Source organism: Pterocles gutturalis, unplaced genomic scaffold (assembly GCF_000699245.1).
Source record: "Pterocles gutturalis isolate BGI_N339 unplaced genomic scaffold, ASM69924v1 scaffold27973, whole genome shotgun sequence".
Taxonomy (NCBI): Eukaryota; Metazoa; Chordata; class Aves; order Pterocliformes; family Pteroclidae; genus Pterocles; species Pterocles gutturalis.
The window spans coordinates 1-13,406 of NW_010126485.1; the positions used below are offsets into that span (position 1 = coordinate 1).

At 39.7% G+C, this 13,406-nt stretch overlaps 1 protein-coding gene across 1 annotated transcript in view; it reads left to right on the top strand.

Annotated features, from left to right (window-relative positions):
• Positions 1-330: 330 nt before the first annotated feature.
• Positions 331-13,406, top strand: part of DYNC1LI2 (dynein, cytoplasmic 1, light intermediate chain 2) — a 24,791-nt gene continuing 11,715 nt past the window's right edge. The window contains exons 1-3 of the mRNA XM_010079005.1: positions 331-496; positions 916-1,032; positions 7,007-7,237. Of these exons, the coding sequence (XP_010077307.1) occupies positions 331-496; positions 916-1,032; positions 7,007-7,237 (514 nt within the window). The remainder of the gene's footprint in view (positions 497-915; positions 1,033-7,006; positions 7,238-13,406) is intronic.

Genomic DNA, 13,406 nt, shown 5'->3' on the forward strand with positions numbered 1-13,406 from the left:
ACAGGCGCCGGGACGCGAGCTCAGGTTTTCCCGTCGCTTATCTCAGGGTAACGCTTTTAAAAATATTAATAATGGCTGAAAAAATGGTGTGTACTGCACAGTAATGGATTGTGGGAAGAGTTAGTCATCGGTTGGAAAGTAGCGTTCTGCAGTGATGTGACCTCCTGTACGGGAGGAGAAGTCGAGATAACGTTACTGCGTGTGTTTTAGGAATGGTAAAAGCTTCTCTCAAAAAGGTGCCATACCTTTGGGGTTTTCAGGTGAGCTTCACTCTTTAACTGTAACATCCCGTCTGGTTTGTGAATAGAACGAATGTGACTGGGTTGGTCCATGAAGATCTGCTCTGGGAGCTGTCAGATGGGCCGTGGGGGGGTGTGTCCCGCTGCCTGGCAGGCTGACAGCAACGATGCTGTTTTTTCTAGGTCCTCAATACTCAGTGAAGTTTCCACCCGGTCGAGATCTAAACTGCCATCGGGCAAGAATATTCTTGTTTTTGGTAAGTAGCATAAGCATGCAGTTGGGTGGTTGGTTGTTGTTTGGGTTTTTTTTTGGTAGAAACAAAGCATGTTTAAAACAATGAAGCGTACAAACTGACACATCGGTTTGTTAAAATTATGTAATATGATCTATGGTATCATTGTCTTCAAGCTGATAGATTGACTTTTGTGGTTCATGTTGTTAGATTTATAACATTGTAAGACAGGGAATGTAATACAGAATAATCAAGTGTTTAATTCTTATTGTCATGATATAAGCAGTTGGATTTAGATGGAATACTTGAAGGAAAACGAAAAGTATGTTCCAAAAATGTACAAGGGTATCTCTGAGTACTTAAACATCTTTTGAAAAATCTTCTTTACAAAGTTAAAATTAATTCTGAAAGTGCCTTTTTTTCCTGTAAAAACTTACTGGCAGGTGATGATGGTTCCGGTAAAACCACACTTATGGCTAAAATACAGGGAGCGGAGCATGGCAAGAAAGGAAGAGGGCTGGAATACTTGTATCTAAATATTCACGATGAAGACAGAGATGGTAAGTTCATTTTATATGTGATCTCTTTTCTGCGATGAAGTAGCTGACATGCGTTTTTTATAACTGTGGTTTCATTAGTGTGTTTTGGGTTATGCTCGAGTAGCTGCCTCCAGCATTGTTCTGTGTGTTTTAGAAGCTGTATCAGTTGCTTAAAAGTGAAATGCGTTGTACATTCAGAGTGCGTTCTCCCTCTTGCCCTTCTTACAGCTTGACCTGTGTGTGAGGAAGAAGTGCACCTGAGCAGCTCCCAGGATCCATTTACTTTTAGAGTAGATACATTTGCTGGTGTTGCCTTACTAGCAGATATATTGTCATTTGGTATGAGCACTTGATAACTATAGAAAGTAAGTGATACGTCCATGAGAATTTAATGGATGTGAGGACTCAGTGTTTTCTTGTGGGGGCTGTGTGCAGATTTTTGATCAGCTATAACCAAGATGTTTCGTTAGAGTTGAATGAGTGAAGAACAGAACTTAAAGTCAGAATTAGTATTTCCTTTTCTTAAATTGGAGCTTGTCTCTTTGCCCCATGTCATTCTGTTTGTTGCAGTTAATGTGTTTGTTTGTGTTAGTTTCCCTCTTCAAAAATGGGGAATGACAGTCTTCCTGTCTGTGACTTCCTTCCGGGTTTTCGGTTCAGAAGAGGGAAGCAATGATGGTGATCCATCCGTGTTCCTGAAAACAAATGAACTAGGAAGATCCTGTAATGGTATTTTGGAAATGGAAATGTACGGAAGGCTCTCACGAGTGATTAAGTACCATATGTCACTGGTTGTTGTGGAGATTGGTCCTGCACTCGCATGGTTATAAACTGTCTGTGGATACTAAGTTAGGCACAGTTAAAGCATGAGTACATTGCCTGCCTCTTCAGTGGCCACCTCATCTTGCACTTCCTGGAAATCTTTTGTGCTGTAATTTTAAGTGCTGAGCTATTCTTGGCTTCTTGAGGTTCTTGGTGTAAAAGCTTTGTCACCATGCACAGTCTTCTTCAGTACTGCATAAATACTTCAGGGAAAAAAACCCCTCTGATTAGGAGACTTAAGAGACCTGTGACATCAGGCTTCTTGCAACATCAAAGGAGCTGGTAATATAAGCAGAAAAGTGTTTGGTGTGCTATTTTTCCTGGTGCTACCTATCAAACCTCATGTATGTTCCTACTTTGGAAATATTTTGGGGCTACTCGTGAGTATTTGGAAGTAAGAAGTGTTTGAGATGATTAGGAGAAGCCTGTTGTAAGAACTCAGGTAGTACTAGCAAGAAAAAAAGAGACCTTTTCGACTACCAGACTCAGCTGGAGAATTCAGGTCATCCCTTCAATGGACGTGTTAAGATCTAATAATACATGCCTTTTCCTTTCTGTCTCATTAGTGCCATCAGCAAGCAAAATAAATAGCAAAGTGGGTCAGGACCTCCCAGCAGGCAAAGGTAACCTGTCCCAGAGAAGGAAGAGTGTTTGGTTTTGTTTCTTTAAACGTTTTGCATACTTTAGATGTGTGTATGCTCAGAGATTTAGGCCTTTATAATTGACCCACAATTCTTGGAAGCCATAGAGAAACTGAAGATAGGCTTACTATCACATACTCATTTTTGAGGGTATCTGCTTTCTATTATACCCAAGCTTAATCAAGACCAGCAAACCACAAGGATTTCCGGGGGTGTCAAATCAACAATGGTAACTGAAACTCGGTAGTGGAGTGAGAAGATCTTTTCAACTTCTCTCCCAGGTGCTAGAAGCTTTCTTTGCTCTCTTTGCCCTTTTTCCTCTTCATTTCAGAAGAGTTTGTTCTGTCCAGGAGAAGTGTTTTGGTCATAGTGCTGAGTCATTATCTGCCCTAAACCTTCCTTTGGAAGTCTTAAGGAAAATATTCTGGGTTGCTTTTTATCCACTCCCCCACCTCTTCCTCCTTAAGGGATATTTTAATCTGGCTCCTCCTACATTGGAAGTAGAATTACACTAGATTGCTCGGTGCGTATCTTAGTTTATGGTTACTGTTGTCTTTTCCCCTAAAGATTAGATCAGTGGTGAAATTGTTCTCTTTTTGTAGGTAAGTTAAAGAAAGGCATAGAAAACACCTCTTTTTGCAGGACCCTCGTGGCTAGTGTAGGTGCCCACTAACTTTTTTGTTTTTCACTGTCATCTGCTTGTTTCTTAGCAGTGGCTGATCCGTAGATTGGGTGGCAGGATACACATCACCACTGCATTGGTCATTAGCTGGTTCAGTTCGGTTAGACCTTCGTTGTTCAATGTAACATGCAGTACTTTGGTCTCTAGGTCTTAGGATAATTTAGAATAAGTCCAGTACTGAATCTCTGCCTGAGAAATCTCCTTCCTAGGGTACTATCCCAGATTCTGCCTAGGCTGAGGCATTTGTTCAGGAAGAGGTTTGGGGACTCCTGAGAAGCAATCCTGAGAGAGAGGATTCTCCTAGATCATTAGCCCCAGGTACAATATCCTTGGAGCATAATAGCCTCTTCTGCACACCTGACACTGTAGTTCATCTGGATGAGAACACTTCAGCGCTAGCTGCAAAGTTAACTCAGCATATTGAACAGCCTTGGAGCACAGACCCTAGAGTCCTCTGTTAGTGGAATATCTCAGGGAGCGTGGCCGGTTTCATTTTTTTACCTTTCTTTATGATGAGCATGTGTTTTGTGCCTGTGCTGGTTAGTTTGCTTTTCAAAGCTGAGAATTTTAATTCGTAGGATGTAGAAGAGAGGCTGTGCAAAATTTTGTTAAAGAATATGTATTTCCAGAGTTGCTTTCAGAGTCTCTTGCAGTGATGGGGCAAGGTTAAAGTGAGGACATACAGCAAGACAGCGAGGCGAACTATGTCAACTAGTTTTGTAGTGATACTGTATGGATTAGTTGGCAGTTATAAACACCAGGGAGAATTTTTAAGTTGAACTGCCTCGGATTACAAATGCAGTACGGTTGTCCTGACTGTGCCAAATGTGCCAGGGAAGTAGAGCCATTCTGTTGTTGCATTCTTTCTTGTAACAAAATCAGGTAGTCTTGGTTTTTTGCCTCAGGTTTGGACTGGCCTCAGTCATATCATATGCATGTTCCAGTTCAACTGGTTGTTCCAGATTGAGCCGAGCACTGCTGGTACACTGGTTTCTAATGGGAAAATTGGGGTTTTTTGTCAACATCTTTAAAGTAGTTGTATTAAAAATTATTTTTCCCTCTTTTGCTTCTCTTCACAGCTTGGACAAGGGATAACGAATTATCACTGATACCTTTTGAATAAATGCAGTTCACAGAATCAACTGTCTGCACTAAAATTCATCAAAGCTGGAAAATCTTTTTGATGGCTAAAGGGATAATGAAATATTGACAGATTTAGAAATGTAGTTCTATCAGCTTTTTAAGTAGTCCTTAATAAGTAGTACCTGCTTTTCTGACAAGATCTGGTAATTGTTTGCTTGGTTTTGGTGTCTCGTGTCATAGCCACTATGAAAGGTCCCGTTAACGTGCACAGCATATGGCTAACTAGGAGCTTGATGTGGTGCTGACAAAGTTGAACTTGCCATCAAGTCCTTGCCAAATTGTGGACAACCACTGCTGTATTTTTAAGTGTGTTTTATATTTGTAGCAAATGTAAATCACAGCCATACCTCTTTACTGTAAGAAAGGAGGAAAACCTTTCCTTTTCATACAACATTATTTTTTTTAAAGTACATTTTAATGTGAGTGGTAGGCTTCCAGGCTTCGTAGCAGATTGCTTTCGTTTGAGTGATAGTTCCATCTGCGTTCTAGTTCCACCTCTATTCTAGTTCCTGTCTGTATTCTAGATGTTAAGCAGAAACCAAATCCTTAAGTAGGACAAAGGTATTTAGCAAACAAAACCTTTGTAGATATTGGCTTTAAAAAGTGATGTAGAGTCAGTGAATTAGGATATTTATTAATTTTTGTTACTAAGGTGTGAAAGTCTTTTCTGTGATCAAAGTACTCTCCACAGGAGAAGCTGTGAAAGTGCTGGTGAGAGTTGTGAAATTCCATAGGCAATAGGTAGATTTCAGTTAGGTTTTTCAAACTTTCATATTTGCTTCAAGGACACAGTTGTGCACAGACATAGTTCATGTCTATTAATAACCTTTCGCTCGTAGAGAGCTCACAGGGGTTTATGCACTGGTAGATCTCTGCTTTTGAGAATGTCCAAAGGGTGCTTCTGGAATGCAGAGGATTGGAGTCCTGCATTGATGTTTCATTTACTGGTGTGTAATAGTGTTCACATCATGGCCTAGCTTCCTTTCTGTTTTTCCAAACTTTTACCAGACTTTCCCTCTCTCCTTAGAGGTCTTCTACAGCTTGAGGGTCGTGCATCCAGTGCAGTGAGAACCCTGTGCGATACCCGTGAGATGGTTTCCTAAGTGGCAAGGAGGAAGAGGGGGGAAAATTGATGAATATGCAAAGGTGCACTTCTTAGATACACGATTAGCGTAACTGTTTACTGCAAAGGATAGATCTGTGATGCAAGTTGCAAGTAAGAAGATCTTTAAGTTAAAAGCATAACCATTGGCCTGTCTGTGTGATGACTGATGTTTGAATGTCTTATGACAGCCTAACAGGGCTTAAGTAGGAATATAACAAATGCTAAATGAAGACTGCCCACATATAGCACCTTGATGTAATCTGTCTGTAATTTGACTGTTCAGTAATTTTACCCAAGACCCGATTAGAAAGGTAGTATGTGTCTATCTGTACTCGGTTCTCCTTACAATTTCCGTAGTCAAGTTTTTGCTTTTTTCTAGAGCAAGTGCTTTTGATCCTGCTGGGTTCTTTTTTCAGAGTAAAGTTATGATAGCCACAGCAACTGGATTTATTTTGTGAAGTTGAAAGAATTGGAGCACAGGGCAGGGAAATACAGTTAGGCAGAGTAATAATGAAGCTCCATAGCTGTTTTGAAAATCCAGGCTCTGCAGTAATTGGTTTGCTGATCCATGTATTTCAGAATTCATGTGTCTTGTATCTAGTACCTATGGAGACCCACTGTTCCCTCTGCACAGCTGTAGTAGAACAGAAGAGGAGGAGGAACTAGGAGGACTCTAGAAGACAGAAACAAATGGAGTTGTTCCTTTTCAGGAGGAAGTTCTGAGGATAATGTCATTATTTTCTTTCTTTTCTTTTTGTGTTCTAATTTGGACAGAATTGGTTGTTCAGAGTACCTGATACATCATTCCTGGATGATGCTCCATTTTCAGTTTCTTCTGTTTTTGACAAAGTTCATGTTTGGGGTAAAACTTATGAGGCCAGCTGTCTGTCCCAGCTGATTTTTTCCCACCTCTCCACCTTGCATTTCAACAAAACTATCAAAACACTGGGGGAGAGAAACACAGAAACTAAAATATCAAATCTTTTGTCCAGTACTCACTCTGCAGGGAGTCTGCACGTAGGAGATAAGTCAGTGTGAATTAAGAGTAGGCAGCACAACTTTGAAGTTCAGTAGGTTGTAAGTTTATCCTGTGTTTGCTCCGCCTACTCCTGTGCTAGAAACCTAAGCTGCTTATTGCTTGTATCTTGTTTGCAGCTTATTTCTGGTGAGATGTTAAACCAGCTTATGCGTCTGAGGGACAGCTAAGGCTTCTCTGCTGGACTCGGCTATACCCAGCCCCTTTTGAACTTGCAGTTACATGTGCGTCACATGTATTCTGGTTTTACTTGAAATATACATATATTAAGTTTAGGAATACTGTGCAGTATTTAAAAGCTGTTGTGTCAGCTGTAAAAGCTAAAGAACATAAATTATTTTTTAAATAAAAAGATTCCGAACCAAGAAAAAATCCCATTAAATGAAAGCACCTAAGAAGCAATGCAGGCATTTACGCATACATGTGTGTTAAAAATAAGCAAGCAAGATCTGCTGGTAGCTGGGCTTTTGTCTTTCATTTGACACTAACGCACTCATCTGTTTACCTGCAGGCTAGCAAAGCAAAGAGTTGATCTGTTGAGTTACAACTGTCCCTTTTCCTTTCAGACCATACTCGCTGTAATGTTTGGATTCTGGATGGAGACTTATACCATAAAGGGCTACTGAAGTTTGCAGTTTCTGCAGAATCCCTGCAAGACACCATTGTAGTCTTTGTTGCAGATATGTCTAGACCTTGGACTGTTATGGAGTCTTTACAGAAATGGGCCAGTGTCTTGCAAGAACATATTGATAAGATGAAAATTCCTCCAGAAGAGATGAGAGACATGGAGCAGAAGTGTAAGTAGTCATTGTGCATCCATACATTCGTGTTCCCCCTTTTTTTTTTACTAGCTCTTGCAACTTTCTTTTGTAATGATAAACTTCTTCAGATGAGTGTTTTGAGAATGAGTTGAATAAGAATTACCTCCAAGTTGTGATTAGAACTCTAATTCAAATAGACTTTATCGGGCTTTAAAACAACTCTTCCAGTTTTGCTGTGCTAACAAAACATCAGGTCAGTTAGTGGTCTAAATCCCTTGCAGTAATGAGATTTTGATAATTTGATTTTTTAAAGGGCCAATTAAAAAAAAATTAAGTCAAAACAGAATCAAATTTTTTAAAATAGTGACAAAATTCAGTAATGAAGTGAGCTGTCTGCTTTCATGTGGTACCTAAGCCAGGTCCCATTCCCATACTGTGTTTGTCTTCCAGTCGGTCTCTTTGCCCTTGTTTTTCACAAGCCTCTGACTGTGATTCTGGTACATCTAATTGTCTCTGACTACAGCCATTCCTACCCTGTGACTTCAGGAATGTTGTATAAATTAACTTTCTTTCCTGGCATATCTGTAGCAGGAAAGAATCTGGCACTGGCAAGCGGTCATTGCTGCAGTATTGTTTCCGGCAGCTTCTTTTCTTTTCTAAACAGTGTTGAGTGTTTCTTGAGAGTTTTTTCTGTTTTCATATTGAATTACTCCAAAATAAAATAACTCGGTGGAAAAGGCCTTAGCAATGTGCATTCCTTTTCAGCTGAATTATAGATTCAGAATGATACTTGCTGGGTGCTGCTTTTGTTCAGGACTGGTGGCTAGCTGGACTGGACTGTTTAAACCTTGCAATACTGTCTAGTAGCTTCTTTAGATTCATTTTAGGGAGCAGTGTAATCTGTTTGGCATGTGGGCATTCAGGCGTATTTGTATAGCTGATCTGCTTTCTGAATGTTAAATATTACTTTCCCAAAAGGCTTGTGCGTACAGCATGCTAGCTAGATTTTAAACTTAATGTTTGAAACCACCTGGGTTTGATCACCAGGTTATATTAAAAAAAAAAAAAGTAAAATCTGATAATTTTTAAGGGAAAAAGCATTCCCTTTTTTTTTTTTTTAATGTGTGAGAGATATTTTGGGAATGGGAGATGGAAAGTCAATTCTGTTCTCAAAGTACAGCAGCTAACTCGATTTGCACTTTTCCGAGATACACCAAATTTTATGGCAATCCAAAAAAACATGGAGTTTGTGTATTTAAATTTTACTTTTGGAAAGAGAAGTGTTTTCAGCCTTCACTAGGAGTGTACTAAGTGGAAGAGCCAGTTATGGCTATGGCAAAGCTTTAGCACTGTATTTGGGGAACTTAGAAGATTCCAATAGTATTGTCTCAGAGATTTCTAAATGAAAGCATTGTAGAAATTCCTAGTTTCTCTTGTGTTTTAGTAGAGTCGAAGGAAAAGGAAAATTTGAGAGCTGCCCAGTTCCCACGCTTGCAGGACTGTGCTGCCATCCCGTGGCTCAGCAGTGAATGTCCATGTGCCGGTGAAACAGGGGTCCTCATGTCTCCACTCCCAAACTTCCACCTCGATTCTTTTCTCAGTCACCGTGTAGCACACTCGCGTCATCTCAGATACTTATCTTCTGAGTTCTCGCAGACTGTCCCTAAGGCAAGAGTTGTGCTCAAAATTTTGGCCAGCGTAGCTTGTAATTCTCTTGACAGTAACTCGTGCTAAAAGAGATTCCTATTCTAGCTGTGGCTATATTAGTGTAACTGTTTAGACAATATAGAGGACACGTGCTTGAAGAGTGCCTTGTGACTGCAGTCCATCAAGAAAGCTACACCAGCAAAGTTTTCCTTACTAAAATCCCACATATGCTTCCCGAGATAAGATGCCACTTTAGAAGATGGCGAATCACTGTGTGGCAATAGCCCAGATAGGAGAAAACTGGGATAATAAAGTGCATATGCAAAGAAGGCAGTCAAAACGTGGAAGCAGGGCACAGAGTGAAGATATGTGCTAAATTTATTCCAGTAAAGCCTGACTGCAGCATAACACCACAGGGATGTAAATATATTTATTGACTTCAGCTGGTAGAACCAAATTCCCTTATGCTGCTTCTAGATGTAAGCCGGGGTGTGTGGATCAAGTTGAATGTCAGCACTGGCTGTTCCATTCCTTCCCAATAACCAGTAGTTGACCCTGGGGAAACATTTTTTAGTATTATCCCATCAGCATCCATTTAAAGTGCTGCTAGGTTGTTCTTTTGCCATTACTAGATCTTGTTACCAGTTTCCAGAAATCCTTTTGTTAGCTGATGATTCTCAATGGAATTGAACTTTGGGCTGCTTGTCTTTGCTTTCAAGGTTTTGGTGGCCTTTCTCCACCCAGCCTTTTGTCTTGTGTTTGCTATTTGAGATAGTGACTCTTGGCTTTACTGGGTGGATGACGCTAGGTTCCATCTGGTACATGAGCAGCTTTCCTTTTGTGTTGAAGAGCTTCCAGAATGGGAGGCGGGACACGCATACGGAAGCAACAGACTGCCTTGAAAGAAATTGAATTATTCAAAGTATACCAAGAGCATTGTTCATCTGCAGTCACTCTTGTCACTGAACTGCTCTGGAAATTCCCTGCTAAAAGCTTGGCTAGTGTGGATTCAGATAAATAATGTCTGTTCGCATGTTCTAAGTTAATTCAGGCTTGATTATGATAAATCATTGTTTAACACATTTGAATAATTATTTCAGGGAAGATCTAAATTTTGCCTCCCTGTTTATGACAGCAAAGCAGAAAAGAAGACTATCAAGAATCAAGAAATGCAGAAAGGAAGTATACTGGTAAAATGGCTGTTACATTAATGTCCTCTGGAACGTTTGAAGCGAAAGACTTGAAACACAAGAACATATTTTTGTGAAAATTAAGTAGTGTCCCACCCGTTCAACCTGAATCAGTTCCAGGTTCTCAAATTTTTAATTTTTTTTTTGTCTGACATACAGCTGAAAGAATTCTTAAGCTAAAAGATAAAAGAAACTGACTTTGCCCAGACATCTTTTGTGTAGGAGTTATTTTCACAAGACTAAAATTCATGATCAATAGAGATAGTACACAGAAAAGCTAAAAGCTGCATGAACTGATTGTGAAACTTAATGGAGTGAAAATATGGAATGATTGTCTCAGAAATTTTTTCTGCGTTTCTCTTGTTCTGCTGTTCGGTGCTTTTGTGATGTATCTGGGTAAGTTGTAGTGTTTGTCTGCCATTTCCATACTGCAGCTAAACAGTACTGCGAGACTGAGGATTTTATTGTTACTAGAACAGTCGAACCTAAGAATAGTTGTGAGTTGCTTTCTTGGTGGTGCTTCAAGTCTGTTGCTCCTGTGACCTGAATGATCCATCTGTTCTTGTTAGCTTTTGGTAGCTTGTGAAATACACAGTAACATGAGGACAAAACAGTTAACTGGAAGCTTGCATTCATTTTCTGTGTTAAATGCAAAAGTCTAAGCACAAGGCTTTTTACTTAGATAAGCCACAAGTTTGGTAGATGAATTAGCACACTGTAGCGGAGGTGTAATTTTAATGGCATGTTATCACCTAGTGATAATTCTGCAAATGCAATAGCCCATTCCTGGTGCTCGACCTTACTGATAGGTAGCAGAGTATTACTGAATTATCAGATGAACAGTTGTTTTTCTGGCTTCCTATGCGATGTGAATCACCTTATCTGTATTCCCTGTTCAAAAACATTTAAACCAAAGTTATTCTTGCCTCTTTCTTAATAAAGAAAATAGTATTTCCCATACCGTATAGAGTGTGATTCCTTAATGTGAATTATGTGGAGAAGAAAATATACATAGCTTGCTAGAAAAAAGGAAAAAAAATATTTATGCAGACTGGGTGCATGATGAACTTGTATGTCCACTGAAAGTTTGAGAGTGGAGATCAAGTGAGAAATAGGTATGAGAGGTAAGAAAAAGGTGTTGAATTGCTCTGTGACAAAGAAATACTGTAACTGAAGTGAGCAGCTTTGTTACCTGCTTGGAATGCAGCTTGTTCCCAAGAGGTGGTGTGACAGCACTTGTGGTACAGGTTTACTTTGGATTTAACAAGACTAAATTTTGAATGGGAATGGGGGTTGAATGAGAGTCTGTAAAAAGTGTTTCAGAGCCTATCACTAACAGGGATTTAAACCACTTCAATGAAGAAACAAGTGTACCTGCACTCAGGATACAGTAATTAGAGGTTCTTAGTATAGATTTTACCTTCTTTTAACTCTAGTAGTTACTTGTTCAACAGACCTTGTTAACTAAAGCTGAGTGTGTTCTGTGGCACTTCTCAGTCTCTAGTCAGGGATTAATGCCAGACCATGTGCATTAACAGTCCACAAGATTTCATCTCCACAGTGAAGTTTTTCCTCCGTGCATGGGCCAGCCAGGGTGAGATACGACCTTGCTGATCCCTGGTCTGTGATGCGTGGTGTTTGGTACCGCTTGCTCTTGGGAGAGGGAGGAGTTGGGGATCTCAGCTCTCTAGGATTACGGTCTTCATTCCCATTCAGCAGAAATTCATGAGGATATGCCATCAGATTTCTGAAGTTTCTATGTTGCATTATTTATATTGGTAAAATTCTTGGGGTATCTTGCGTAATGGTTTGTATCATTGTCAGAGTCTTGACTGTTTTCAAGAGAGGCTTTTCCTTCCCAGATTTGAGGGGCTTATAACAATAGATATCTTAGTAAAGGAAAGCTTTTTCTGCTTTGATATGAACAAAGGAAACTAATATTGTCTGATTATAATGCTGTAGTAAATTGAGAGCAATATTATAAAATACTCTTTTACATCTGATTCAGTCAGAGAGGCTTAGCTGAAAGATATTCTTTTAACTTCTTTAATATACTTGTCTTCAATAGGTTTTTTCTGTCCTGGGCTAGGAAGAGTCTGAGTAGTGAAATAAGTACTTTTAAAAACCCTTTTCTAGTTAAATGCTCTGGAATGGATTTGCTTTCTGTTAAGATAGTCAGTAAACATAGTTAATGTGCAGAATGTGTAATGGAATTTTGATTTCCAGTTGCCGAATATGAAACACTACTGGAGAAAAGCATCTCTTTGAAAGCATTGTTGTTTCCTCTCCACCAGAAGGCACTGCCTCCCCAAGTTTAGAAGCAGCTGCATTTGAATTTGTTTTATTGCCTTGGACCTTTCATGTATTGAATTGGTGGTTGAAAGTCTTATGGTCTTAATGTTTGGGGTTTTTTTAAAGCTTTTCTCTGGACTAGAGCTCTCTTGTTTTCCACAAGAATCACACAATTTTCTATTTCTAATAAAAATTGTAGATTGTGCAGCTTTGAACAGAAGTGTTTTTCTGATCTGTTCATCCTTCCACATGCCCATTTATTGCAGGAACTGTTCCTGTTTTGAAAAGGTACAGTGATTGCATTTTGCAAGATTTTTGTTATAAACTTTTCTGATGTTTTACCACTTCCTCAACTTCAGAAGTATCAGATGGCCTGCAGTGTAGTTGCAGTTCCTTCCCTGTCACATGGGTGGATGTACTGAACAAGGACTCTCTTTGTGAATGTGCTGGAGATGGGGAGCTTTTTCGAAGAGTTTTCTTCACTGTGCGTACAGTCAGCCTGCTCCTACTGTTTCTAAAATAAAGACGCTTTGATGGGAGTAAATCATGGAGCTTTGCTTGCCTCTGTCCTGAGGGCTCCTCCTGGCTGTGTGAGGAGGAGGCTTCAGGTGGGATTGTCCTGTGAGGGAGAGCCCTGGGCCGCCTGGAGGTGCTGTGCCGGGGAGCAGAGACATCCAGTAGGCAGATCTATCTGGTGTGTGGCGTTCATCCTGAAAAAAGACATAAAAGTTGCAGCCCAGTTCTGAAAAAACATGTGTGGGGTCACTGTGCTTCCAAAATAGGTGTGAATACTATTTCTGAGGTACTTCAGTATTTGATAATATTCAGTATTATTGGAACGCTCATTGTTGCCATAAAAAATTAAAACACTGAAAACATAGCATCTAGTTTCCTCTGGACTCCATTGTAGTTTTCCACAATATAACTGAGTCTGTTCAGGTAACAGTTAGAAGTCCTTGAGGCTGTATTTATGCAGTGTGTTTTTTATATTTCTAGCATTTGACTCCTGCAACAGAAATGTAGAGTAATAGAAACTGAAATTGAGTAATAGTTTATAAGACAGAGAGTACGTTTCG